At 36.9% G+C, this 27,357-nt stretch overlaps 3 protein-coding genes across 4 annotated transcripts; 2 read left to right on the top strand and 1 right to left on the bottom strand.

The window, feature by feature from the left end:
- The first annotated feature begins 1,706 nt into the window (after positions 1 to 1,706).
- LOC139980857 (uncharacterized) lies at positions 1,707 to 11,509 on the top strand. Of its 2 annotated transcripts, XM_071992839.1 has the most exons (9): positions 1,707 to 2,094; positions 3,520 to 3,581; positions 5,166 to 5,401; positions 5,928 to 6,191; positions 6,895 to 7,325; positions 7,757 to 7,938; positions 8,468 to 8,736; positions 9,788 to 10,075; positions 11,042 to 11,509. In XM_071992839.1, exons 1-9 carry the CDS (start codon positions 1,919 to 1,921, stop codon positions 11,144 to 11,146), a joined length of 2,013 nt encoding a protein of 670 aa, XP_071848940.1. In that variant the 5' UTR covers positions 1,707 to 1,918; the 3' UTR covers positions 11,147 to 11,509. The 2 variants fall into 2 exon arrangements, with proteins under 2 accessions (XP_071848940.1, XP_071848941.1); XM_071992840.1 differs by lacking the exon at positions 3,520 to 3,581 and having other exon boundaries at positions 1,954 to 2,094.
- A 1,479-nt stretch (positions 11,510 to 12,988) lies between these two features.
- Positions 12,989 to 22,604, top strand: LOC139980859 (intraflagellar transport protein 20 homolog). The gene is made up of 4 exons (XM_071992842.1): positions 12,989 to 13,216; positions 16,471 to 16,556; positions 18,483 to 18,586; positions 20,294 to 22,604. The coding sequence occupies exons 1-4, from the start codon at positions 13,090 to 13,092 to the stop codon at positions 20,373 to 20,375; spliced, it is 399 nt and encodes a 132-aa protein (XP_071848943.1). The 5' UTR covers positions 12,989 to 13,089; the 3' UTR covers positions 20,376 to 22,604.
- A 148-nt stretch (positions 22,605 to 22,752) lies between these two features.
- Positions 22,753 to 27,148, bottom strand: LOC139980858 (sigma intracellular receptor 2-like). The gene is made up of 3 exons (XM_071992841.1): positions 26,750 to 27,148; positions 25,387 to 25,531; positions 22,753 to 24,297 (listed from the first exon to the last, which is right to left on the bottom strand). Exons 1-3 carry the CDS (start codon positions 26,870 to 26,872, stop codon positions 24,032 to 24,034), a joined length of 534 nt encoding a protein of 177 aa, XP_071848942.1. The 5' UTR covers positions 26,873 to 27,148; the 3' UTR covers positions 22,753 to 24,031.
- Positions 27,149 to 27,357: the final 209 nt, after the last annotated feature.

Here is a 27,357-nt window from a genome sequence, read left to right as displayed (position 1 = left end):
ATATATATATATATATAGGAGAAGATGCACCTTATGGTATCATTTTATGTTGCCCGGAATTGAAACTCCGTATGGTTCATTATATTAATACTGGCGTTACATTTATACAGGAAATATGATGAAAACTGCAAAGGGGTATGTCAATTTCATGGCAAAAAGCACATTATATTTCTTATGTTTGATTAGTGTATCATTCAGTTAATCATCGTCAAAGATCCTGCTAGCATCGAAGAGTCAGACCCTCTAACGTTTATAATGTCGGTGTAAGCTTAAAGAACGGAGACCCGGGTTTTGAATCCCGTTATAGGCTAAGGGTTTTCACTGTTCTGGATTTTCCAAATCATTACCGTTTCAAATTAAGATATATTCTTTCGCTGAAGGACACAGGCGTTTCCGAAATATGCACTTTTCGAACACACATATATCTTTTGTGCTCTGTTCCTGTAATGGGAGTTGTACACCTCTTTGTCTTCTCATATATAAATCAATATACACACACACACATATATATATATATATATATATATATATATATATATATATATATATATATATATATATATATATATAATATATATATATATATATATATATATATATATTTATATATATATATATATATTTATATATATATATATATATATATATATATATATATATATATATATATATATATATATATATATAAAAAGTCTACCTTAGGTCAACAGTGTACCTTGGGTCGACATTTCAGTGTCGACCTAATGTTTTCACTACCATTTTAAGACACTTTTATATTGTCGCAAATAGCTTTATAATGTTCTCCGTCCTCTAAAACGTTCATTTAAAAGTTTTGGTTAGGGTCGGTTCAGGGTTACGGTTAGAAAAAAGGGTTAGGGTTAGATTAAATTTAGTGTGTAAGTCAATGTAACTGTCGACCTAAGGTATGATCCATAATTATGAGTGTGTTTCTTTCGATTCAACTTTTTTTTTACAATATTTATAGTCAAGTAACATTTTTCTCATTGTTGAGATAAATGAAAAAAAATACCTATTGGACACAAAATATGGTTTCATGAGAAGTTTCTTTTTGTTGTTAGATACACCTTACTTTGTTATAACTGCAGTGAATTAGTCAGATGCGTGTCAAATGTTAAGCATATATTTCACCCTTGTAGGGTAAAAGTGATGTACCTTTAGGACTTCTTTCATTTACTTTATAAGGTGCTGTAACCATGCATTTTTGCTATTCGGTTGCTTTCGGTTCCTCTTTTTAAATCATGTTTGCATATTATAGTTAACAGTTCTAGGAAACTACCATGCATGGCGTTATACGATGGATACCGGTAACAATAACAGCTATAAAAAAGTTGTCTGTACCAATAGCAATTTAATTGAATATAGAGCGTATTAGGCAAGATCAGGTTGCTCCATGAAAGACGGCAGTTAAAACGTTGAAGTTATCCTATGAGTAAGTTGTGAGTTACGTGTTCATTGTTTGACTCAGAGAAAATGTCTGATCCAGCAGTTATAAGTGGGATGCAGCCGCTATTCATTGAATATGAAAATGAAAGTGGTAGTTCTTCGGGAGCGAAAGTGAAGATTAGAATAGTCCTTATCGTATCCTTGGTTCTGGTCTTCGTGACTGGATTGCTGATTGTGCTTGTTATCTCACCATCGGTTGCTTTCGGTTCCTCTTTTTAAATCATGTTTGCATATTATAGCTAACAGTTCTAGGAAACTACCATGCATGGCGTTATACGATGGATACCGGTAACAATAACAGCTATAAAAAAGTTGTCTGTACCAATAGCAATTTAATTGAATATAGAGCGTATTAGGCAAGATCAGGTTGCTCCATGAAAGACGGCAGTTAAAACGTTGAAGTTATCCTATGAGTAAGTTGTGAGTTACGTGTTCATTGTTTGACTCAGAGAAAATGTCTGATCCAGCAGTTATAAGTGGGATGCAGCCGCTATCCATTGCACCGACAAATGAAAATGGTAGTTCTTCGGGAGCGAAAGTGAAGATTAGAATAGTCTTTATCGTATACTTGATTCTGGTCTTCATGACTGGATTGCTGATTGTGCTTGTTATCTCACCATCAAGTAAACAGTAAGTATTACATCTATCTATCTATCTATCTATCTATCTATCTATCTATCTATCTATCTATCTATCTATCTATCTATCTATCTATCTATCTATCTATCTATCTATCTATCTATCTATCTATCTATCTATCTATCTATCTATCTATCTATCTATCTATCTATCTATCTATCTATCTATCTATCTATCTATCTATCTATCTATCTATCTATCTATCTATCTATCTATCTATCTATCTATCTATCTATCTATCTATCTATCTATCTATCTATCTATCTATCTATCTATCTATCTATCTATCTATCTATCTATCTATCTATCTATCTATCTATCTATCTATCTATCTATCTATCTATCTATCTATCTATCTATCTATCTATCTATCTATCTATCTATCTATCTATCTATCTATCTATCTATCTATCTATCTATCTATCTATCTATCTATCTATCTATCTATCTATCTATCTATCTATCTATCTATCTATCTATCTATCTATCTATCTATCTATCTATCTATCTATCTATCTATCTATCTATCTATCTATCTATCTATCTTTCTTTCTATCTATCTATCTATCTATCTATCTATCTATCTATCTATCTATCTATCTATCTATCTATCTATCTATCTATCTATCTATCTATCTATCTATCTATCTATCTATCTATCTATCTATCTATCTATCTATCTATCTATCTATCTATCTATCTATCTATCTATCTATCTATCTATCTATCTATCTATCTATCTATCTATCTATCTATCTATCTATCTATCTATCTATCTATCTATCTATCTATCTATCTATCTATCTATCTATCTATCTATCTATCTATCTATCTATCTATCTATCTATCTATCTATCTATCTATCTATCTATCTATCTATCTATCTATCTATCTATCTATCTATCTATCTATCTATCTATCTATCTATCTATCTATCTATCTATCTATCTATCTATCTATCTATCTATCTATCTATCTATCTATCTATCTATCTATCTATCTATCTATCTATCTATCTATCTATCTATCTATCTATCTATCTATCTATCTATCTATCTATCTATCTATCTATCTATCTATCTATCTATCTATCTATCTATCTATCTATCTATCTATCTATCTATCTATCTATCTATCTATCTATCTATCTATCTATCTATCTATCTATCTATCTATCTATCTATCTATCTATCTATCTATCTATCTATCTATCTATCTATCTATCTATCTATCTATCTATCTATCTATCTATCTATCTATCTATCTATCTATCTATCTATCTATATATCTATCTATCTATCTATCTATCTATCTATCTATCTATCTATCTATCTATCTATCTATCTATCTATCTATCTATCTATCTATCTATCTATCTATCTATCTATCTATCTATCTATCTATCTATCTATCTAGAGAAAATGTTGACATTCAACCGGAAATTGGACCTACTCCAGATATTCCCGCCACATCTGAAAGTACGAAATTTCTATCTATATTTCTATCTGGTAGTTTAGTATTGATAAAAAGAAAACGAACAACATTTCAGTGCTAGCAATGTTTCTTTAGCTATTCCAGGTTTCAATATATTCATCTTTCAAATATGCAAAATCTCTGGGATGCTTCTTTTAAGCTAAGTTGATGATGATTTCCGCTCTTTTATGAAGGCATTCATATTTATGTTAATTTATTGTTTTATAAAACCCAATTTTTCGAATAATTTGAAAACATTGTTAACATGCCTTTGTGGCTTTACCAATCCTATGTGTTTCTTAGTGAGTTTCATGTTTACATCTAAAACACTGACCTATAATGGCCATGTTTATTAGACGTTATAGTCCAGTCACTTTATGTGATTAATTTAAGCTGTTTAATTTCTCCAAAATTGAAAGTGTTACGGAAAGTCAACCTGGACAGAGAGCAGTAGCTTAGTTCTGAGTCCTAAAATCATCCTATACTTTATGAAATATCGAGATGTTAAAATATAACAATCTTAAAGGCATTGAAGACTCGCCCCATACCGCGTGCGGCCATCAGAAACAGTTAACTTTCTGTTGCTTGCAAGTATGGAGGTAAAACATCTGTTTTACCTCCATTTTGCAAGTGACGTTTTGTTCGTGTTGCTACAAAATGCAGACAGTAATGAAACGTGATACCTTGTTATCTTTAGCTGGACCTGAGATTTCCATTGCTGTATCGTTTATACACTGTGCTGTGGGTATTGACCGCAGCTGTATGTATTGACTGTACACTAGTGTCTAATTACAAACGGTTGCAAGCTGTGTGTGTATTTCTCGGATCGATGGTGGTGTCTAACACTTTTGTTACACCTCATTCGAAACTAGGTCAGATTACCGGCATTAGACTTTCTTTTTGCCCGAGTCTTCACACCCTTTAAGTCAAGTCTACTTATTTTGATGGTTTCTGACATGTCTGAATCTTATTTTTGCGCGGGGTTTCGTTAGTAGCCATAACTGCTGCAATGTGAGGTGTGACGTTTCTTCTACCTGTACCCATTTGTCGTAGTCCTTACTGCCGGTATATATTAGCAGCTCTAGCCCAGATATCAGGCATCAATTGAGTTGGAGTCAACACCTATAGCTTTTGCGACCTCTTTTAAAGCCAAATATAATTCCGTGCAATATTTGGACATATTGATAGATATTTCTTTCAATTTCAGAGTGCAAATTTGTCAATAGCTTTTGGGCACTTGATCAATCTAGAAAGACTACCGCCCCCCCCCCCCCCTCGCACACACAAGAAAACAAAACAAATTGTATGATGTTGTGGCGTGACGATTTGAACTACATTGCTGCCAGCTCCAATTTCTATAATTCACTACTTTATTTAAATGTTCTGAATTAACCTAAACCACGAATCCTGTTTCGTAATCTTTGGATTGTCTCGAGGATAACTTTTTAATCTCCGGATAAATTCTTCATTTGATAAAGTACTGACTCTCAAAATGTGTTTATGTATATATGTACTACAAACCTGTTTTTTCATGTTGTTTATGGCGTCGATTGTTCTTTTCGCTGTATCGATAACTCTTTTCGTTGTAGACAAACCTAGTACCGCTTACAACGAATGCGACCGGACCTGCAGAGCAGGGGATATCCGCACATGTATCTTCGACTGGGAAGTCTCTTACTACTATACCATGCTTACAAGTGACACTGCCTGTGGGAATTGCCCGAACACTTCAAACGATTGCAGCAATAAGGGTTGCGTTACTTTGAATGGACTAAAGCGTCCGGTGGTCACAGTTAACCAACAAGTTCCCGGGCCAAAAATTATTGTAAGCATGGTCGATGGGTTACGACCCAAACTATAGTATGGGATGGTCACAGCTGAGGACATACATTAAATCTAGATATATATTCGAATAAAATCAGGCATCAATGCCAGTTATGTCTATATATTAATTCGATTTAATGCCCACGTTGATTGCTAGTAATTCAGAGTAAAATTTAATATGTCGGCATGTAACCATTTAATTTGGGCGGTAATTATTCAAATATATAAAGTAAACAATACGATCAGTGGGCTAAGACCAAAAGAGGGTAAGGGGGGGGGGGGTGACATGCATGATGTAGACCATACATATCTAATACATCTGGACGTGAATTCCTGGCTTTTCTTAATTCTATATGTAAATTATTTTGTACAGAAAAGAGTCAAATAAATACCATATTTAAAAAGAGAGGAATGATTGCCTGGTGAAATTCATGAGTTGGTAATTCTTGATTCGCTTCTGTCTTCCTAACAGCCCCCTCCCCCTGTCTTCTTCTTCTTAACTTTGTTTACATTATATGTTTGTATAGGTGTGCAAAGGCGACACGTTCATAGTAAATGTAACGAACATGCTGAACGATATGACGGGGATAACGTTCCACTGGCACGGTTTGAACCAATTCCATACGCCCGCAATGGATGGACCGTCCATGATAACACAATGCCCGATTCCATTTGCAACGACGTTCACCTACAAGATAATCGCCAATGAGCCAGGCACATACTTTTGGCACTCTCACATAGGATCAAACCGAGCAGACGGCCTCGCTGGTCCAATAGTTATTCGGGAAGTGGTGAGTAGTGTTCAGTAAAGACATAATAAAAACAGAATTGATACTGTACACTTAATATATCTGTTCAAACCGTCATGGTAACGAGATGCACGCTGAGGTGAATGGATTTCATCAGTAACATAAGGAGACCCTGTACGACCATAAAGGTTGTTTATTAATGAATAGAACAATGGAGAGATTGATCATAAGATCACAAAATGTTGAATTGGTGAAACATACTTAATGATCGATTTATCATAAATTCTGAGAATTGCTCAATTTATGGCATATTGATAAATAATTATTTTTGTCATATTGCAGCAAAATGTTCAAATCCTCACATTATTAAGTTGAAGGGATTCATTGTAATTTTGTCACATGTTTTTAACACATTTTCTGAACAATTAATCATTTTGTTATAAAAAAAATGCATATATATAATCACAGGAAGACCTTAACCTTTCCGTAATAATCAGTATTAATATATCTTTACAAAACGGAACACCAAGGTAGCTAATGGTTCGTTCAATGCGACTAAACTTTTCCCAACTAAGGGTGCAATGCGTATGTCTATTACATGGCATTACAAAGCATCCTTATTGTTTATTGTAGACTGTCTCTATATAGCCTATATAAAACCATTTCTGTTGATGTTTTCTGTAATCGTAATGTTGTCAGAAAGTTATCTCATAATTCATCTTACGATAGTTTTCTTTCTTTACAGAATGGTACTCATCGAAACACGTATGACGTAGATGATTCAAACCACACTGTCTTTATACAAGACTGGATGAATATGACACAGAACACTAACTATGTGGAATATCAGTATGGTGTAGGGGAAAATAAACCGGACTTTCTGCTTATAAATGGAAAGGGCAAAGGACCGGAATTCAAAGGTTCCTTCTTTGTTCCACGAGAAGTATTCCATGTTGAGATTTGCAAGCGGTACCGGATGAGAGTTATCAGCAATGCTTTCACTGGCTGTCAAATGCAACTTTCCATTGACAACCACACCCTCCTAGCTATCAATATGGACAGTTATCCAATCGACCCTGTACCATTCGATGCTCTAATCAGCAATGCAGGGGAGAGGTTTGATTTTATACTTCACGCAAACCAATCCATCGGGAATTACTGGCTCAGACTGAAAGGGTGAGTCTCTATGATAAATTCATCGTTAATTTGATCTAACATCAGCTGATTACTTTAAGTTCAATATTTCTGTCTGATTGTCAGTAATCGCTATAGTCTTAACCATAGTTTAGAGAGAGAGAGAGGTGGTGGAAGTGGAGACCTCTTACATTCCAAACCACTTTTATTTACAACTTAGCAATTTTTTAATGTTCACAAACTACTTTTGATTAATGAGAAAGAGCAACTTTCGTAACATTACAAAACATGTTAAGGTTGTTGAAAGGAATAGGAGAGTGTGTTCCCCAACGTCACCCCTGCCGTATGTAAGCCGCTCCTTCACAGGTCCGCCCCCGCCTCAGATCAAGATCCCAGATATATGTCACTTCCTTGTCCTTCCTTCAAATTATTAGAGTTTATTGCAAATCTCTCGAACTTATTACTCTTTACAGAGTGAGTAAAAATTGTAAAACACTTCAGGAACTTGCAATCATACGATACATGAGCGCACCAGAAGAGGATCCTACAGCACCGGAAAGATCCCTTACTACTCCTAGCAGACTTCTTAATGCGCCTGAAAGATCGACAGTAGATGCCCCTACGATCATTAGGATGATCAATTTAACGTCAAATAGTGAGTTTGTTGTCCCTGGCTGCCTGTTTCATAATCGTTGGGATGTTTGAGTTGCAAGAGTGTTTACTGTTGTATTCTGTTTTTATAACAGAAGTTAAGAAAGTTTAACTTGGACGTAAAGGTCATAGCCTTACATCATGCATGGGAACAACCACCAGTTTTGTAGTGGGAGGGGTCGCGGGTGGTCTAAGATGTTAAAAGTCGTCTAGGGGAAGGAGAGGTGGCCACTCCCCCTTTGAGAAATGTTGTAAACGGGGACGATGCATGCTTGCATGCAAAATGGTGCTATATTTTGCAATTTTTGAAGCAATGTAGAAGAATTTTAGACTTGTTAGATTGCACCTCAAATGCATGTATGCATTGTGCCCGCCGTATGGTTATTCTGTTTGGGCTTGGGTGGGGTGGGGGCTAGACGTATACGTGTTTGCTCTCCTTAATATGTGTCGCTACGTGTCTTTTGTTTTTGTACGAGTAAAACAGCAGACGCTTTTTCTGTAAATTGACTATGTTAATTTCATTCCACCTTCAGTAAGTTTCGATGCAAACCAGGATGTCAATAGATACTACCTTTCATTAGGACTCGAAAACCCGCGTGTGATTGACCCTAGGTTACGAGAGCGGAAACTCATACCTCAAATCAACCATATCACCTTCACGTTCCCTCCCGTACCGCTTCTTACACAACATGACGAGGTTGACCAATCGTTGTTCTGTGATGCTAGAGTTGCGAGTACTTGGACCAACTGCACTGACATCCAATGTAGATGCACGCAAATCATTTCTGTAGAACTAAATCAGGTAGGTAGAATAAAGGCTCGAGAGAAGGGGCGTAACTATAGGATAATTACATATTTATCAAGGAGTGTAAAGGTTATTCCGAATTACAACTCTTTATTGAGATATACCGAACCTTTTGTGAACCTAGTCTAAGGATCCAATTTAGGTTTGCGGAACGCAACCCCGTCCCCTTTCACATTGTACTTGTTTGTCTTTGACCCAACTCATGAGACCAGTTTGGGCCCTTATAGGATTACTTAAATGGTGACTTAAGGCAGAGCAATTGTTTCTGTAGTTGTTCCACTTTTCAAGGAATTCAGTTTCTAAATATGCTTAGCCTCTGAAATGCTACTTTAATTAAGACTTATTTTTGTCGGCTCCTCAGTGTAGTCCTAAAACAAAAACTTTACGGATAAACCTACTTTTTATATGTTGAAGGATTTTAAGAAACCACAGTCATCATTATACTTTCATACCTGACATTACCAACTTAAACTTGCCATGTATACGTGCATGGGACGCATCCATGTCAATTATATAGCTTATATATATATATATATATATTAATATGCCCTAGTTATTTATTGTTTGTTGATTCTGTAATTAAGATTTACATCATCAGTGACTGTGAAGTTGAAAACTCTGTTTTAACGTATAAACCTGGAAATTCTACTCCTATGGGGAGTTAAACGGCAAAATATGAGGGAAGTTATCCTTTGCATCAATTGCATTCTATATTTGTATAGACTTCATGCAAACATCGTAGTCATAAGGTGAATGACAATTACATTTCAAAGATTGTAAATTAATTCTATCAGTTGAAAATGATGTCATGAAGGAAAACAGAAAGGATTTTTCCATTTCATGATTTCAATTCAATTGTTGAATCTGCAGATGTTACTTTTTGCATTGACTTTGAAGACCAATCCAATTACGTCACCTCTCAGAAGAATAAGTATTTATTAAGTTTCATTTATCAAGATAAAGCAATGGAGCTGCAACTTTGAGATAAATGGAATTAGCAATCAAGTAACAGTCACAAGTCAGGGCTACATATATTTCTCTTCCACAGACAGTTGAGCTGTTTTTCTTCAATGGACGACCAAATGGCGGATGCCATCCAATGCATTTGCACGGATTCTCCTATCGTATTGTCGGATCGGGGCTACTAAATGGTACTTATACTCCGGCAGACATCCAAGCACTTGACATGAACGGAACGTTTCCCCGGTTGCAATCCAATTGCCCGCCAAACAAAGACACTGTTTGTGTTTCCCATGGCTCGTACATGATTATTCAGTTCATAGCTGATAATCCTGGCTGGTGGTTCTTACATTGCCATCTGGACTTCCATGCCTTGGTAAGTATTTTTGTCAAACCCCTCCCGCCCCCACTGCTGTTACTAAATGATGATGGTGGTGACGCTGATGACGCTGATGATGATGGAGATCAAAGCATTTTTTGTTACTATTGCAATTTTCATTCACAGAAAAAACCCAGTGCATATTAATTGACAAGACAACATGTACATCAAATTAGAAATGACATTAAAATTGAAGACAAACATTTCTATATGCAGAAGATGGTGACAACTACAGACAATTGAGACTCGTAAACTCTTTCTCAAATGTGTTTGACTTGCGTGTATAATTACTGTTATCCAAGCCGATACTCATAGCTAGTACAGTAACTATACTGTTCATGTCCTGTAACAAATGTTACCGTGTTACGAACACAAAGTAGTCATTACTGATGCACGGTTGTGGAACATGAACAGTAGTTGCTGTTCCAACCATTTAGTGCGAGTTCATTAACACGCGACTCTATAATGAAGTTTTATCCAGTCGTTTTATGCTATAAGTAGGCCTATATGGATAATCCGAACATGGCCTTTCTTCTTTCTCGGCATGACGAATTGGCGTAACTTAAAGAGAGGTGGAAACTGGAATCAAGCGATACCGTACCTCCTTTTTTTCATCTCATGTAGGCATTCTCATCTTCATAGACTCCTTGTCCAGTCGCGCAGTTCTTTGTCTTACATGGGAACAAGTTAACAGCTTTGCAGTTGTTTACAGTGCCACCTGTAACACATGTTACCGTGTTACGAATACAATGTAGTAATATTATTACTGATGCACGGTTGTGGGACATGAACAGTAGTTACTGTACCAGTTATGAGTATATCGGGTGGTTATCCACGGTTGCACAGAAATATTTACAAGACGTCGTACCACGTCACAGTCATACCAAGTTATTGTCCTTGCTTTGATGGTCCCGGCGTGTAATTGCATCTTTATCTTTTTACTTTTGTGTTTTCTACATACAGATTGGAATGGCTATGGTAGTTCGAGTTGGTACTGATGAAGATCTAAGTGGTTTGATTCCACCAAACTTTCCACGATGTAACAACTTTGCTCCTCCTGGGCTTTAAACGACTGTATAGTCAAGGGAATATGTAGTTCTAGTTTGATTATAATCCTTGGCTGCAGATTCCATAGATGTAGATGTTGTAAAGGTTAAGGATCTTGTACATCACTAAAATAATTCTTTATTTTTGATCTAAGATAATACAATCAATGAAAGTTTGAGTAGAGTCATTTTTTCTTTCTCAGCAAAATAAAGGTAAATTCTATTTGTAGAAGGGCTATTTTCTATATTAATTAATGCTTTATGAAATTCATAAAATTGTGCAATTTTTAATTGGGATTCTGTCGAAGTCGGAAAGGATTTTAAATTAGAAATTGAAAGTTTTGAATGCGAAAATTAAAGGTTTTTAATGAATTGTTTAATAGTACGACTTCGTTTTCTCTTCCATTTCGTTTCTTAGGCATCTCGTTTTAGTTCTCGATGTAGCAAAACAAACTACTTCATTTACTCTGTCTATTACAGACCTTATTTGTATAATCCTGCTTATAATTGTCTAATAGAGAGACAAAGGTCTCATTTGGGGGGGGGGGGGGCAACGAGAAGCGCTTACATTCACAAATCGAAAAGTCCAAAGTTCCTCCTTGAAGAAAGCAAGAAAGAAAGAAACAAAAAAACATTAGTTTTCACTACGTTATAGTCTTCGTAATAAAGATTGCAGAAATATGAACAGGTTGATGAATGTGTCATCGCTGCCATATTACAATATATCATAACTATCGCTGCTCCTTCCAAACAGTTTACTTATATTCACATGTACAAACAGTATACGGTAGCATATAGTTCTTTACGAAGGAATGATTTTAGATTATCGCGGATTTTGTTGATAATAATGTACATTTTTCCATGTTTAATGAAACAGTGCCCTTTTCGTTATTTAAAATAAAAATGTCTAATGTGTTACAAAAAGCAACTTTTGCAAGGGAAAAAATGCCGTTCCAAATCCCCCCCCCCTCCCCTACTGATTTAGGTAAGGGGCTGAACTTTTATGGACGATCAGAGGCGAATGGATGATTTTATAAAGTAGGGGCACTGTCTGGTGTCATTAAATCCGACTGCTATGTAGGGGGGGGGGGGTCCAGGGTCCTCCCCAGAACAAAAAAACAGAAGTGACATTGTGTATTTCGAGGCATATTTAGACTATTAAATGAGACATATATAAGTAGCCCTAAATGCAAGGTTATGCTAATAAATACTTTATGTGAATTTGAAAATGTGGTGGGGAGGGATGTACACCTGTAATAGTGCTCCGAACGAATTGAAAAATCCCCCCTCCAACTGAACCATTTCCACCCGACTGACGATCGGTTGGGGATCTCCGCCCCCTCCCTTACAACCTTCTCTACTTTTTGCTTACGCCACTGAATCAACGATAGGATGAATAAGTAAGTGCACATCCCTTCTCGAACCTACAATGGGGTTCATAAATTCCACCAGTGCCATATCTGTTTATATTGTCATGAAGTGATATATCAAACTGTTGCGAGGTTTCCAACCATTTGCAGTTCTCACCCTCAAGTTTCTCCTCGTTTTAATTCCCATGCACGGTTTCCGAAAAAAAAAGAAAAACATTAGAAATTGTTCGGTCATTTTTCAGTTTAGGATCCCCGTAGGTTCAGACAAGGACATGAATAACTAAAAATCAACGGAACTTTCTTAATCATTTATTTGAGTGGAGTGCCTCGCAGCTAGGCATGCCTTTATATCCTACCATATAATTCCCCCAAGCGCAACGATGGTATTAACTCTACCGAGCACTAAGGCGCCGTCGTACTAACACAACCATGTTACAATATTGCTCTGGCGCGAGCTTAAAAAAATAGAGGGGGCTCTTCTACAAAAATGAAAGTACATGTTTACACCCAGCTGTAAAAAAAATACATTCCTTCGAAAAGCATCAATAATCACCGTGGTAACTCTTGATGACAAGTGATATTTTTAAACAAAGTGATGGCAGATGAAGCTTTATCCAATGCTGGCCTGCATTTTGATGAACTGAACAAAGTTAGGGTACTTGAACCTGAAATAAATAGTCAAACTACCGAACTAAAGGAAGAATGCAAAGAATTTGTTGAAAGTAGGTTGCACATTACTACCGTAGCCTATAGGCCTAAGCTAATCCTAAACTGTAGCGTAACTAGTCTTGTACTAACTTATATACTGTACCATAAAGTTAAACTTCAGTCTACAAGAAATACGTAGCTTAGGTAGGTTTAGCATATTTATTATTCCTAGGCTAGAAGCACGGTTGGTCCGTTAAATATATCGGCTGTGCAACACAAAACATACATTTATGATTTAGGGGATATGCGAAGCATCCGTACACCACCATACATATGGTTGGGAAACCTTTTTAATATCAATGAATTCACAGCAGGGCAATTTTGTGTAGACTTGGCCCCAGTGTACTGGTAACACTTACTATTTCAAATAGCAGCATTGAATTTACTGAACTTTCTCTCATATAAAATGCTATCCAGGTTCTTGTGTACAAAACCTGCTATTTGCCAATTTCGCATACATCATTTTGAGGATAATTTATTCCCTGCACCGATTGGATTATTAAAGTACTCCTCAATAATATATATGGCCTAGCCTAGGCCTGCCCTCTGTCTGATTTGTGCCTTGATTGGCACGTGGTCTCACTGTTCACCCTGTGAAATGTTTTGCATTGAGATCAACCCGTAATGTGACAGTACTGCCTTCAAGAGAAGGAAACAATGAGGATGGCTATTGCAGAAGGAAAAAAAAAATTGATGTTTCTCATGTGTACACATGCCTTTTTTTGTGTGTTTTTGTCTGTTCTTGATATATTTTGTGTGATCATGAAAGGTGAACGAAATAAGGGCCCAAACGATATCCACTTATATACTAGCCCAAAGTTAGGTCTAACGCTTAGCTTCAGTGCTAACATGATGTGAATCTAGCTATAATCATTACATGTTATAGGCCTATTTTGATGTAGCATGGACACTTCGAAGTTGAGACACCTAAGCCTTAAAACACCCCAAAACTATAACTTCCTTTTATTGACAAATTTGTAAGTATGTTGCTTGCATACAGGTCATTTTGGAGAGAAAATAACTGTTGCTTCGTAGTTTTTTTTGTGAAATTGGCTCTTGTTGTAGGTTGCCATGGTGAAATGTATTTCTTAGGGGTGTCCGAATTTCGCAGTGTCCTGAACTTCCCAATACTGACTATACATTGAAAAATTTATGGAATTACCTTAGACCTACAGTAGGCTTTAAGTTACAGTACTTACTAGGTTATTTATGTGTCTCCTGGAGCATTTCTTTTCAGACCTACAGCCCACGTTGACACAGGGGCTCACATCGATATGGTAAAATTCTACAGTAATGATCATGTAGCCTGTTACTTAGGCCATACATAATTATAAAAGGTTAGCCTAGTCTCATTAATGGCTTGTAATCAAACTCTGCTACCTACCAATTAACAAACTAATTTGTCTTTGACATTACCAGGGTTTTCGTTAGTAGCTGGGACCCGGGTCAAATGACCCGCTTACTGCACGTACATGACCCGGCTACTTTGCGACGCTCAGTAAAAAAAAAAAAAAAATTAAATTAAAAAAAATGACGAAAAAAATCGAGAGGAATAAATACCCACAACCAGGTCAGGTGTGATTGAAACTGTCACAGCAGTTAACTGTTGGTAAAAACTACAAGAAGTTGAACATTAGTAGTATGGTCGAGGAGATGAGGCCGAGGGGTGGGTGAGAGTAGAGGTAGGCGAAGGGCTTCTCTTGACATACAAATTGTTGCTCAACAGAGATAAAAGCTGAATAAAAAACAGAAGGTTCTATCACAGACCTAGTTGGGTATTTTTTGGCAGTAAAATCCTACTCACTTTGTAGGTACCGTAGACCTATTATCATTTTGTTATGATCGCACTTCATTTAATGCAGCAAGTGCGTCACACCCTTGCTAAGTTCGGTTCAGTGGCATAGCTACCTCCCTAGGCTCCATGACCCGAGTGTTAATAACAAAATTCAGGAGAAAAAAAGGAAAAATAGGACAGAAGAAAGGGGTAATTGGGAGGGGGCAATATCATTGACCAAACAACTGTATATTGCACCATTTTGCATCTAGAGACTTTTTAAATTGCAATTTTCCGGCAAAGGGGAGGGGGACCCCTCCCCTTAGACCCCTCCCCCATGTCCGCGTACAGACAGTCCCGCCTACTTTTCAACTTGACCCACCTACTTCATTTCTTAACAAAAACCCTGATTACTGTAATCCACATCCTCTTTTACATAGTCTCTGTCATATTATCTGAAAGCTATTTTTAAAAACTTTGTGATAGGCCTATAAGCTTTCATCACACAGTGACCTGCCACATGACTTCAGTACAGTAGCATATATATGGATATAGATTTCATAAATTTCATCAAATTTTACAACAGATCCTTTAAAGAATGTGATGGTAGGTTGTGCAAATTTTAGTATAATTTGACTCTTGAAAAATTCAAGATTTGGAAGTTTTTGACAAACTGTGACGTTAAAAAAAACAAAAATGGTTCGAGGATTCTGAAATCAAATGTTCAATTTGTGAATGAGGTTGTGACATACATATGTACATACTGAAATCTGCTTTTGTAAATTATGTTGAAAGGTATTCTTTTAATGCTCAATTTGCCATGCTATGCTATACAATGCTAGGGTTATACAGTAGTTTGGACTTGATGGGGAGGGGGTGGGAGAGGTGTGCAAAGGGTTGGGCTACAAACAGACAATATGAAAAGAAATTTCCTTTTGGAATCATGTAAAATATGTTAGCCATTAACCATAATGTGACCAATAAATAATATTATCTACAGTAGGCTGTGCCTTTATAAAAGTATGTCAACTGGTTAGTATGCACACTGCTATGAGATTTCAAATGTCTGTGACCCACAAGTCTTTTTAACAAGACTACATATGTCAAGGGATCCGCTTGAAAATGTAAAAGATATTTGTAGCTTTAATATTCGCCTGATATGTACCGAGATGGCACAGGGAGGAGTACAGTATGTTCAGAACTTTGTTATCATGTGTGAATCCAATCTTTTGTGTAGATAGTTTATATATACTTGCACAGTTCCTGAGTAGAGTGGAAGCATTACATGGATGCTGTGTGTATATGTTTACAAATTTATCCTCCCCTGTCCATACTTTACAAGTGTTAACTTTAATCATACCTACAGGTAACTCCCAATTTTTCGTTACATTTCTCTCCTCAGTGTTATTCCCCTGCCAAGTCATCCAATTGGAACTGAATGTTCAGGACTCTTTTAATATTTGACATGTTTGGTTCTGTTCTTTCTTTCTGCAGAGATTGGAGACTTCCAGAAGATAGTCGGGGGCTTCATAGAAATGGTTGATCAACTAGCTCAGGAGGTTGAAAATGAAAAAATGAAGGTGATACTTTAATTATAAAAGACCTACGATCATATAGAGTGTTTTTTAGGAAATTGGCTTATTCTGGTTGTTTTGATTAAATTAATTTGATGGTACACGTGTTGATCAATTTTGAGACATACTGTAAATAAATGAATCATTTGCTGAAGAAGACCCCAGGTGGGGTTGACACATCCAATTCGACTTTGGACACTTTGTGCTTCGTTCATCTCTGTTACTTTTTCTAAAGATTTTCTGTTTTGTAACCTTTTATTTTTTCTTTGGAGGGGTGGGGGGGGGGAGGATTGTAGGATTCATTTTGTGTTTGCTTTAAGATATTAGTGCCGCCATTCTCCTTTTGTATGTATACATTCAACATAAAACAAGTGTGAGAATAAATGAAGCATACTTCAGTGTGTCCATTAGGACTGCAGTGATTGATATGAGAATAAATGAAGCATACTAGTGTGTCCATTAAGACTGCAGTGATTAATATGAGAATAAATAAAGCATACTTAAGTGTGTCCATTATGACTGCAGTGATTAATATGAGAAAAAATCAAGCATTCTTCAGTGTGTTAATTAGGACTGCAGTGATTAATATGAGAATAAATGAAGCATACTTCAGTGTGTCCATTAGGACTGCAGTGATTAATATGAGAATAAATGAAGCATACTTCAGTGTGTCCATTAGGACTGCAGTGATTAATATGAGAATAAATGAAGCATACTTCATTGTGTCCATTAGGACTGCAGTGATTAATATGAGAATAAATGAAGCATACTTCAGTGTGTCCATTAGGACTGCAGTGATGAATACATGAGAATAAATGAAGCATACTTCAGTGTGTCCATTAGGACTGCAGTGATTAATATGAGAATACATGAAGCATACTTCAGTGTGTCCATTAAGACTGCAGTGATCAATTGTCCTCCTCAACATCAAGTTTGATTAATATTCAAGAATAAAGGAAGTGAATACTGTACTTCAGTGTGTCCAATGTCCAGTAAGACTGTGCCAGTGATTAATATGAGAATAAACGAAGCATATTTCAGTGTGTCTATTAGGACTGCAGTGATTAATTGTCCTCCTCAACATTAAGTTTATCGTGCTTCTAAATACTATGCTCATCTTGAGCCTAACAGATTTGTACGTATGACTATAGGTGATCCATGATGAAATAATGGTACGAATGTTGCTCAGTTAGTGTTGAGCTGGACCGCCCCAATCCTGAGCAAAGACGGACAGGGAAGCAAACTGCCGATTGAATGTTCTTCATTTCTTTTTTGTTTTGTTTACCTGCTCCCTCTACTTTTACTTTGCTTTTAAGCACAATTAAAGCAGTTAAACCAAATAGTCTGGAGACCAAATGATCCAGTCTATCAGATTCTAGGATTTAAAGTTTCCCAGTTTCAGAATAGATATGATACGCTCTTTCTACAGTATGATAGAAGAAAAGTCTGTTTGGTGCAAACAACTTTGAACCAAGTTGTTTGCACCAAAAGACTTTGCTGTTTTTATGATGTAGGTGATTCATGATGACATGAAAAATAATATCATGAATATTGCTGATTCAATATTAAGCTATTAAGAAGACCGTGCCAAATGCCAGGGGATGATTTCTTTCAGTTTGCAGTTAAGGGATGTTTTTTCTTACAAAAAAAATACTCTTGCTGATCTCTGTGTCTGTATAACTGTTAGAGACGTCACATGAATGTTGATAATCTCATTTACTTTCCTTGTAATTCTATATTTGAAATTCCTTAGTACCTTTACTCATTTATTGCAGTCCGTGTCACATTGGTATTTAAAATCAGTTTGTGGGTGTTTTGGTCTTTGTATGAACATTGGTATGTTATTGATGGAGCAACTGTGCTAGTCTCGAGTTCTCATAGAAGTTTGAAATATCAATGGGTGCTGATCAATTTGTTTCTCCATCAATACAGGCTATAGGATCAAGAAATTTACTAAAATCTGTCGCTAAGCAACGAGAGGCCCAACAGCAGCAGCTACAGGCATTGATAGCAGAAAAGAAGACCCAGTTAGAAAGGTAAGTGTATAGTTTTCATCTATGGGGGGACTCCACATTTTGTATGATAATTGTGCTTAGAACTACAGTATGCTTCATTGTTTTTAGGAACGTTTGGTTAATAAACATATTTTCGTCTTTAATTGTGTGTTTGAAATTGTAACAGAACATGATATAGTCAAACTTTAAGTTATTTGTTATAAGTGAATCTGTGAGAAGCATTGAATTTGAATTGCAACAGGATTGCAACTAAAAAATATGGGACTATTTTAGCACAGTTTGCAAACTTTGCAGCTGGTAGTTTGCAATTGGAGCTGAGAGAAACTTGACATGATTGTGAAAGAGAAAAGGATTCACTCTAAAGCGGATACAGTGTCAAACTGTTTATTGCTGACAATGTGTATTTTGTATTTCAAGTTTTCAGCTTGCAACTTTTCAAAATGCTAAAGAAACAGACAAATTTAAAGGGAAACTCCTTTTGTGTCTCTAAATGCCCAAGGTTCAATGAAGCTCCAAATGTTGCTCCTTAAGTTACTTTATTACTATAGCAGTGCTTGCCTTCTGTAAATCAATCTTAGATATGAATTTTAGATTAGGCATCGGACAGGGGAGGGTCATGTAAGGTGGGCATTGTTACCCTCCCGTTGAAAGCTCACACAAAAGTAGTTATTGGCACAACCTTCTATTTAGAGCTAATTTATAGTTCTACTTTGTAGTCTTCATATGCCTCAGAATGCACCGATTGATGGGTCATTCCACCTCAAATCTGCCAATTTCCTGAAAAGTTCCCAGGTGACCCTCTCAGATTTCGATGAAATTTCCTAAGAATGATTGAGTATTGCCAGAATGAACACATGTACAAAAAAGTAAAATCATACTCCATGTCGTTTTCGAGATATAGCCCGTTGAAATTTGGTCGAAATGGCCATTATGTGCATGCTTGATTCGCGAAAAGTGATTTTTATGATATTTTTCCAACTTTGAAAGCTCATAATTCAGTCTTTGTACCAGGTAGAGAGCTCAAATTTGGTATTCTATGTTACTTCTTGCCAAAATTCATGAATCTGCACTCAGGAGTTGAGTGCCGAAGCTGAAATTTAGTGTATAAGTAGATATAATATATATGTTAAACTGACCTGTACATTTCAAGAAATGTTTCAAATGATCGCGGGGTCAACCAGGGTCAAGACAGGAGGGAACTTTTTGACCTTACTCTGGCTGCAAACATATAAAAAATAAGTAAATGTGATGTGATGTCTACAAACATATATACATTTGCAGTAAATTTGATGTGATGCCTACAAACATATCATACATTTGCAGTAAATGTGAAGTGATGCCTACAAACATATCATGCATTTGCAGTAAATGTGAAGTGATGCCTACAAACATATCATACATTTGCAGTAAATGTGATGTGATGCCTACAAACATATCATACAGTTGCAGTAAATGTGATGTGATGCCTACAAACATATCATACAGTTCCAGTAAATGTGATGTGATGCCTACAAACATATCATACAGTTGCTGTAAATGTGATGTGATGCCTACAAACATATCATACATTTGCAGTAAATATGATGTTTTTACATTTTATTTTTACATTTTACTACAGTACAACAGACTTAGAATTATTTGCACTCAAGCCTTGATGATGCGGTAGGAAGAAGCATGCTTCAGATTTATCGTTTTTTGCTCTAATTTGTTTTTTTTCTATCCATGCAGGTACAGAGTGCAATATTCTGCTTTACAGAAGGAAGAAGCCGATCAAGGGGAGTTTATCGAACAGTTCCTTTTACAAAAGTGACAATTTAGATCTTTCTACATATATACATAGAGAGAGAGAGAAAGAGAGGTGGTTGGGTGGAGAGAGAGAGGATTGTGTTGATACTTCGCTTTAAGTCCATCAAGACCTTATATCTTGTTCCGATCTTGATCACGATTTCATTGGCAATGTTAATGTGGACAAGCAATGCCAGATTGCTGTGCTTTTAAAAAGCAAATAATTTTAATGATCTTACTGATAGTTTATAGAAATGTGAAAGGGTTGCAGGAAAAGGAGTAGGCAATGTTGGACATTCACACCCCCTTTCCCTCCCCCTGCTGCTATTCATAACATGAAGAAACCAAGATGTTGGTTATATCACAATAGCTTAAGGTATCAAAGAAACAAATCATGTCGATTAGTATAAGGTCTCTTGATCTTATTTTTTCGTCACTCTCCATGTCTGGATGGACGTACTGTAACTGTATTCCTTGCATTTCATGGATGAAATTTCATTACAAAGTCATTAGAAAAAACCCAAAGCAATACATAGAATGTGAAGTAGATCTATAGTAAAACAGGATGTAACTGATTCATCATCAATGGTTCAAGATTTAAGAACCTTGAATGGTTTCTACAGTAATAGTGCAAGTAGAAAATAGTTTAACTGAAATTATCATCATGCTTGAATAGATTTTGTCCTGAAGTTCGATTACAGTAAGAAGGAACTTGAGTAAACAGGGTTAGTCAACTTATGATGTAAAATTGCCTTCATATGTTGCAATTTTAACATGTTACCATACATTGGTTCAATACTGTTGAAGACTTTGTAGTATTTTGGCAAAGAAGTAAAGCAGGGAAGGTTACAGACTATTGATAAAATTTGGTCTTAAAGATGGGTAGAGTTTACCCTAAATGTCAGGGTAGGGTGGGGTTCATGGGGGAGGGGGGCATGTCTGGTGCGGAGAGGCATTAGATTGCGCCTGGATATGGGGTCATTTCCACAACGCAAGTATTGGGTCTGTTTAAAGGGGTTTCCAGATACTCTCCATGAAAGAGTTATTTCCAGGTAGTTCATAAAAAGTAATATCTCAGTGAAAGATGAAACCATGATCATAAGCATACAGAAATGACACAGATTTTGTAGCTTTTTGCTGCAACCGTCTTTTGCAACCGTTTTTTGTTTTGAAGAAAATGTCAAGTTCCTCCATTCAAACGTTCCACAAAACAGCCAAGAAGAATTATTCCGATAGAAAATTACGTTACCCTTGTGTTGTATAGTGTAAGTGGCTTTCTTATATTTGGGTAGAGAATAAGTTTGTTAAACATTAGAGGCTTGCATTTTCATCTGCAGGAATGACCCTGTTCATGTTATGATTTTACAACAAAATAATATACTCATAGAAAGGTGTGGTTTAGCCTGTGTTGTATTCAAGTACTTTTATCTGAGTACTTGAGGTCCAGAGTACTAAGTACCAGTGTCTGCGTACTGCTAATTAGGGTCCGAGTACTAGTTTCTGAGTAGAGCATTTTAGAATCAGAGTACTACGGAGTACGTTCTGAGTACTAGGGGGTACTATCTGAGTACAACGAAGTACTTTCTGAGTACTGCGGAGTAGTTTCTGAGTCCTACAGTGTACTTTCTGAGTACTAGGGGGTACTATCTGAGTACAACGAAGTACTTTCTGAGTACTGCGGAGTAGTTTCTGAGTACTACAGAGTACTTTCTGAGTACTACAGAGTACTTTCTCAGTACTGCGGAGTACTATCTAAGTACTACGGAGTACTTTCTGAGTCCTTCGAGTACTTTCTGAGTACTACGGGTACTATCTGAGTACTACGGAGTGCTTTCTGAGTACTAGGGGGTACTATCTGAGTACTACAGAGTACTTTCTGAGTCCTTCGAGTAGTTTTCTGAGTCCTTCGAGTAGTTTCTGAGTACTAGGGGGTACGATCCGAGTACTACGGAGTAGTCTCTGAGTACTACCGAGTACTCTCTGAGTACTACCGAGTACTCTCTGAGTACTACCGAGTACTCTCTGAGTACTACCGAGTACTCTCTGAGTACTACCGAGTACTCTCTGAGTACTACAACATTGGGTTTAGCATGTAATGACAGGGAGGCAGAAATGTAGAAAACATAATTATAAGTAAAGTACATTGTACAGTGTGAATTGAAAGTAAAATCTTTAAGTATTTTTCTTGTTTTCTCTGTTTGACATTACTGACCAATCAGTATCACCTTGAAATAATATATATTGAAAAAAATTAGTTGCCTTACTTGCCTTCCTTTTTGTCTAATTTGTATGAAATTCCTATATATGTTATACAACATGTTTGAATCGTTTGCTCTGCTGCAGTAAAATTCATAGGTGGTGAACAGTTTAGAGGGAAGCAGTAGTCCTGTGAACATTGGTGTTATTAGGAGCCAACTGTCCTATTGAACTGATATGCACTAATATTTATATCTATATCTATATATATTTAGATATAAATATATATATATAGAGAGAGAGAGAGAGAGAGTGGAGATATAAATATTAGTGCATATCAGTTAAATAGAACATTAGGCTCCTAATAACACCAATGTTCACAGGACTACTGCTTCCCTCTATTATCTACATTTCCCAGAAAACGTTGAGTGGTGCAATTGATCTTAGGAGGTCATCGCTATTGTTATATTTTAGCATCCTTAAACCGGTCAAATGTGTTTTTTTTTTGAGGTTTTTGTCCTCTCCATTAAGGGAGTGTTAAATTAGACATGCCTCAGAAAGAACAATTTTTTTTAAAAAAGTAGCAGTAAACTCATCTAGAAGCTTGAACATGAATTTCCATCATTCTGATGACTTTATAGCATATTTATAGCATATTTGGAGCCATTTAGTACTACATGATCTTCCAGCACATGTGAAAGTCACTATCGACAGAGCTCATGATACCCACTGCATACTTACGCTACCATTTGGAGTGGAGGAGGAGTGACACTTGGCGAATGTATATCATGTCCCTAACAAGGGTTGAAATAAGGATTTGTGGACCAGGAGCCACTTTCTAAAAAAAGTGGCTCTTGGTTCGCGGCATATTCAGTAGGACCAGGAGCTATTTTCTCACTACCAGGAGCTAAAAAGGAGAAACAAAATTCAAGTACGGCATATACGTATCAGTACAGGTGTTGTGCGATATATAAACCATGTGCACCAGTGCTATTGTGCATGCACTCGATCGATCAGTGATTTATCAAATCGCTAGCAGTTACTATATAGCACTAGCATGCAATGTAGTTTCAGGCTTCTGTGCAGCATGATAAGGCTGATATTTACAGGAATATGCGGGCGCTTATTTGCCGACAAAGTAGCGCCCGTGCGTATTGTACTTTCATGTCCAGGGGCGCTATTTTAGTGCTTGCGGGCGCGAATAGAGCCTGGGCGCCCGCTTATTTCAACCCTTGGTCCCTAACCAACCAATCAACCCCCCCCCCTCCCCACACACACATCACTACAGACCTGTTTAGGCCTGGCGTTTCTACTATGAGCGTCAATTATTATGAGTCAATTGAAATACTGGAGACGTGTCTGGATCCAAATCGAAGGCAGCCGATGCACGCATGCGTATCGAATCCGAGGTTACCGTTAACAGTTTACGATTGTGAGAAATGGCCCTTCACATGTATATTCACATAACACGACAGTCCAAGGCATCTACGGATACTTTGACTTTCCATGTTCGTAATCGTATGGTTTATATTCAGAGCTAAAGAGCATGGTTGTTAATATCATCAATGGAATTATAAAATACGGTAGATAAAACATCGACACGATCACTCTCTCGTTGAAGGACTCGGGTCCGGGGAAATCCCTATCTTGGATAAATTCGCCAAAGTACCACTCTGCCAACATGTAGTACACGGTTGTGATCACGTGACTGCTGTAGACAATAGCTGGTATACGTATCCATCTCTGACCACCTAAAAATATGGAATGTAAAAAGGATTCCGTTAGAGTATTTGTTAGACTCGTTGCAAGATCGATCCACCTCGTTACTACTATCACTCAGACACGTAAACAACATGTTTGGCGTTTGCATGTCCTAACTCGCACATAGAACAGGCGTAGCCTACATACTTTCCCAAGATATATTTTAATACTTCTAATCATTCCCAGGAATCGAGGGTTACATTATATCATAGGCCTGTATGGTGTCTTGAAGAGACAGTGGCAGACAAATACGTGTTGTGTTGTACGGTATTCACTATACCCTCGAAATAGTAGTGGGAATTACTAGGCTGGCTCATGGCGGCAACGGAATTGTCTTATATGCGTGTTGCATTTCCAGACTCTAGCGCTAAGCATGTCATACACCTGTTCAGACTGTTCTTCTGAGAACGCTGATATAACTTTCATCAACCAGCCTATAGCTACTTAAGCTTAATAAGAAACGAATTCTGTAAAGGGTGTAATTATGACAGACGTTTGTAACAATATGACTAAGTTAAGTTTAAACGCGGGTAACTCGTCATGAAGTTTGAACATGCCTGAAATTTAAATTCCTATAGCATATTTAATAGCAATAATAATATGCTTATAAGCTGTAAAGCCTCAATTCCTTTGAGCAGTGTAACTTTATAATAGGCATCTTTAATAATTTATTTTACACATGGTCGGATTACACATCAACTTAACGTTTAGAGATTACAACTTAATTTCGCTCCTCGGAGCTATGCCGCGTTATTAAATGTTTACTGTTAACACGGAATATCTTTGTGTGCTGTAAATTGTAATCAGTGTTTCATCCTTTCCATTGCCTAAAACACAAAAACTGTTGACCTATGACACCTAATTTCATCGTTGCTGATGCAATTCTGGTGGATCAAAGGAAATGTTATGTTTCATGTACCTGCTATTTCATAGAACAGTGGAGTATGCCGTATGACCTATATATTGACGTATACACATATAACCAGATTGTGACAAATTCAGCACAACGTTTGATGCAGCTTTAAATACACCTCCATAGTAATCAATGTAATAGCCTATACGTAAAATAGTTATTTTACCTTTGCAAAACGCATATGATGCCACAAAGAAGAAAGGAAGTTGAAATAGGAGTTCAACCACGATGCTGCTGCGATACCAAGCATCTCCATCCCGTACCATGGCGTCCTTAAACGTTCTTGAATACCAGTTTACGACATCTTGTGCCTTTTTATTCCAAATCAAAAGAAATAAACACTCCACGTTGGTCGACGGTGATTTTATTCAACTTACAGCAACGATGGACTACCTGATGTATGCCTGATCAATCATCCACCCCTCCCCGTGCAGAGACAATTGTCCAATCCCCTACCACCCCCTCCCCCATCATATGTGCCACCACTGATCTTGTGTACAAAAGCTTCACAACTTACAGGATACGAGCATCATTGTGCCCCTTCTAAAATTGTCGGTACCCCTTCTAAAGTCGTTGATGCCCTCTCCTTGTAGTTTGGTGACCTTTCAAGTCAAAATTCCTGGCTAGGGGCCTGCACATATGGGATATAAGTGCTTATTGAAGACATTGTTTCATTGGATTTTCGATTCGGTGGGATAAATTGAAAAACCTTTATTCCTATAGAATGTGTCTATGTTTAGAATGATGACTTGAAATAAGTTACGTATCCACGCCGAGCACAGCGCAGTAATTTCTCAAATCTAAGTTACTGCACGTCCCGGGTGAGCCTGTGATCATCGCGTGAGGAGGGGCGGGGATACATAATTGTGTTAGGATACAGTAGGTCTATAACAGCCCTTTACAAGCCTACATCATCTTGACTAATACAAGTAGATTTCCCCGTTGTATCAGTAGCCACGATTAAACGTGATTACGAGTACCGCATATGCCTAGTAGTACTTAATCTAGGTTGTATTTCAAAAATGTGCGATTGATTTAGAGCACAAACTTTGTGAGTGAGCTAGTAGAGCCTGCTATACTACAGACTCGCAGTAAGTATATGGCCTATACAGGACGTGTAGGCATATATAATGTATGTAAACACTGTCGGTTTAAACTGATCTATGATCTCTCCTAAGCTAGCTGCGTTGAATTTGCCGCTGTTCTGTGGGTATTACACACTCCAAATACAAGAACAATTATGGAGACGAGTGAGCATGCGTGCAATGTTTTAGTGCATTGACGAGTAGGGTGTAAGTTGATTTTTAATTTGACCATTCGAAGGACCATTATTATTATGATGTTGTACCTTTTCCACTTAGGCTCCCCGACGCACCCATATATTGGATGGCACGGTGCTGAGTATATAGAAATGTTCAAACCTGTTAATTTAACTGATGAATCTACTCCGTGATTGGGCAATCATCTATAAGACTGATCAAAATCAACGCAAAAAAAGGTATTTTTATGCAAAAAAGATAATGACTTACCATTTGAGGATATATCCATACCGGAAGTAACGCCTGAGAGTTAATGAAAACTGTCACCGGGATATGTGTCAGAAAGTAGAGAAAAAACGTCCATTCCAATACACGTAAAACCCCGTGTGTCATGTTGATTTACTAGGCTATGGGCTATCTTTAAAAATTCAGTACCTATCCCCCGTCTCCTCCAACCCAAGAGCATACTATTAATTGCACAGTAATTACGGCTATTATGTGCAGAAGACCACAAATGTTACATTGTATCGTTATTGAATTTCACTAATTGCAGTGCTTCTAGTCTATGCACGTATAATGTAGGCTATCACTGTAAGCAGATACGCACCCGTACCGTATTCGAACGCTACATGGGTGCCTGGAAAACAACGTTTGTTCAAGATCAACCTTTGAAAAGCCGTATCTTGCTTTGTTAGTTTTAGGTCTTGAAACAGTATTTGGAAATTGTACGGTACGGAAGCATATAACAGTCATCCCGTTGCAAAGTGACAATTTATTAATATGTCAGAGAAATTTTTAACTTTTTTTTCAAGCTAAGATGTTCAGTAAAATCATGCTCGATTAATAACTTCATTACTACTTCCTCAATGTACAAGAAT

This window comes from Apostichopus japonicus, chromosome 15, assembly GCF_037975245.1.
Source record: "Apostichopus japonicus isolate 1M-3 chromosome 15, ASM3797524v1, whole genome shotgun sequence".
In the NCBI taxonomy this organism is placed as follows: Eukaryota; Metazoa; Echinodermata; class Holothuroidea; order Aspidochirotida; family Stichopodidae; genus Apostichopus; species Apostichopus japonicus.
Note: the sequence above shows the minus strand (reverse complement) of the source record. Positions and strands in the feature narration are given on the sequence as shown.

Excerpts from the sequence above, each read along its gene's own strand:
- LOC139980857 (XM_071992839.1), top strand. The coding sequence starts at position 1,919 with ATGTCTGATCCAGCAGTTATAAGTGGGATGCAGCCGCTATCCATTGCA. Across the intron at positions 7,326-7,756 it reads TACTGGCTCAGACTGAAAGG|AGTGAGTAAAAATTGTAAAA; the intron begins GTGAGTCTCTAT and ends TACTCTTTACAG. Across the intron at positions 7,939-8,467 it reads GATCAATTTAACGTCAAATA|TAAGTTTCGATGCAAACCAG; the intron begins GTGAGTTTGTTG and ends TTCCACCTTCAG.
- LOC139980858 (XM_071992841.1), bottom strand. The coding sequence starts at position 26,872 with ATGACACACGGGGTTTTACGTGTATTGGAATGGACGTTTTTTCTCTAC. Across the intron at positions 25,532-26,749 it reads TATGGATATATCCTCAAATG|GCACAAGATGTCGTAAACTG; the intron begins GTAAGTCATTAT and ends TGGAATAAAAAG. Across the intron at positions 24,298-25,386 it reads ATCATATGCGTTTTGCAAAG|GTGGTCAGAGATGGATACGT; the intron begins GTAAAATAACTA and ends CCATATTTTTAG.
- LOC139980859 (XM_071992842.1), top strand. The coding sequence starts at position 13,090 with ATGGCAGATGAAGCTTTATCCAATGCTGGCCTGCATTTTGATGAACTG. Across the intron at positions 13,217-16,470 it reads ATGCAAAGAATTTGTTGAAA|AGATTGGAGACTTCCAGAAG; the intron begins GTAGGTTGCACA and ends TTCTTTCTGCAG. Across the intron at positions 18,587-20,293 it reads AAGAAGACCCAGTTAGAAAG|GTACAGAGTGCAATATTCTG; the intron begins GTAAGTGTATAG and ends CTATCCATGCAG.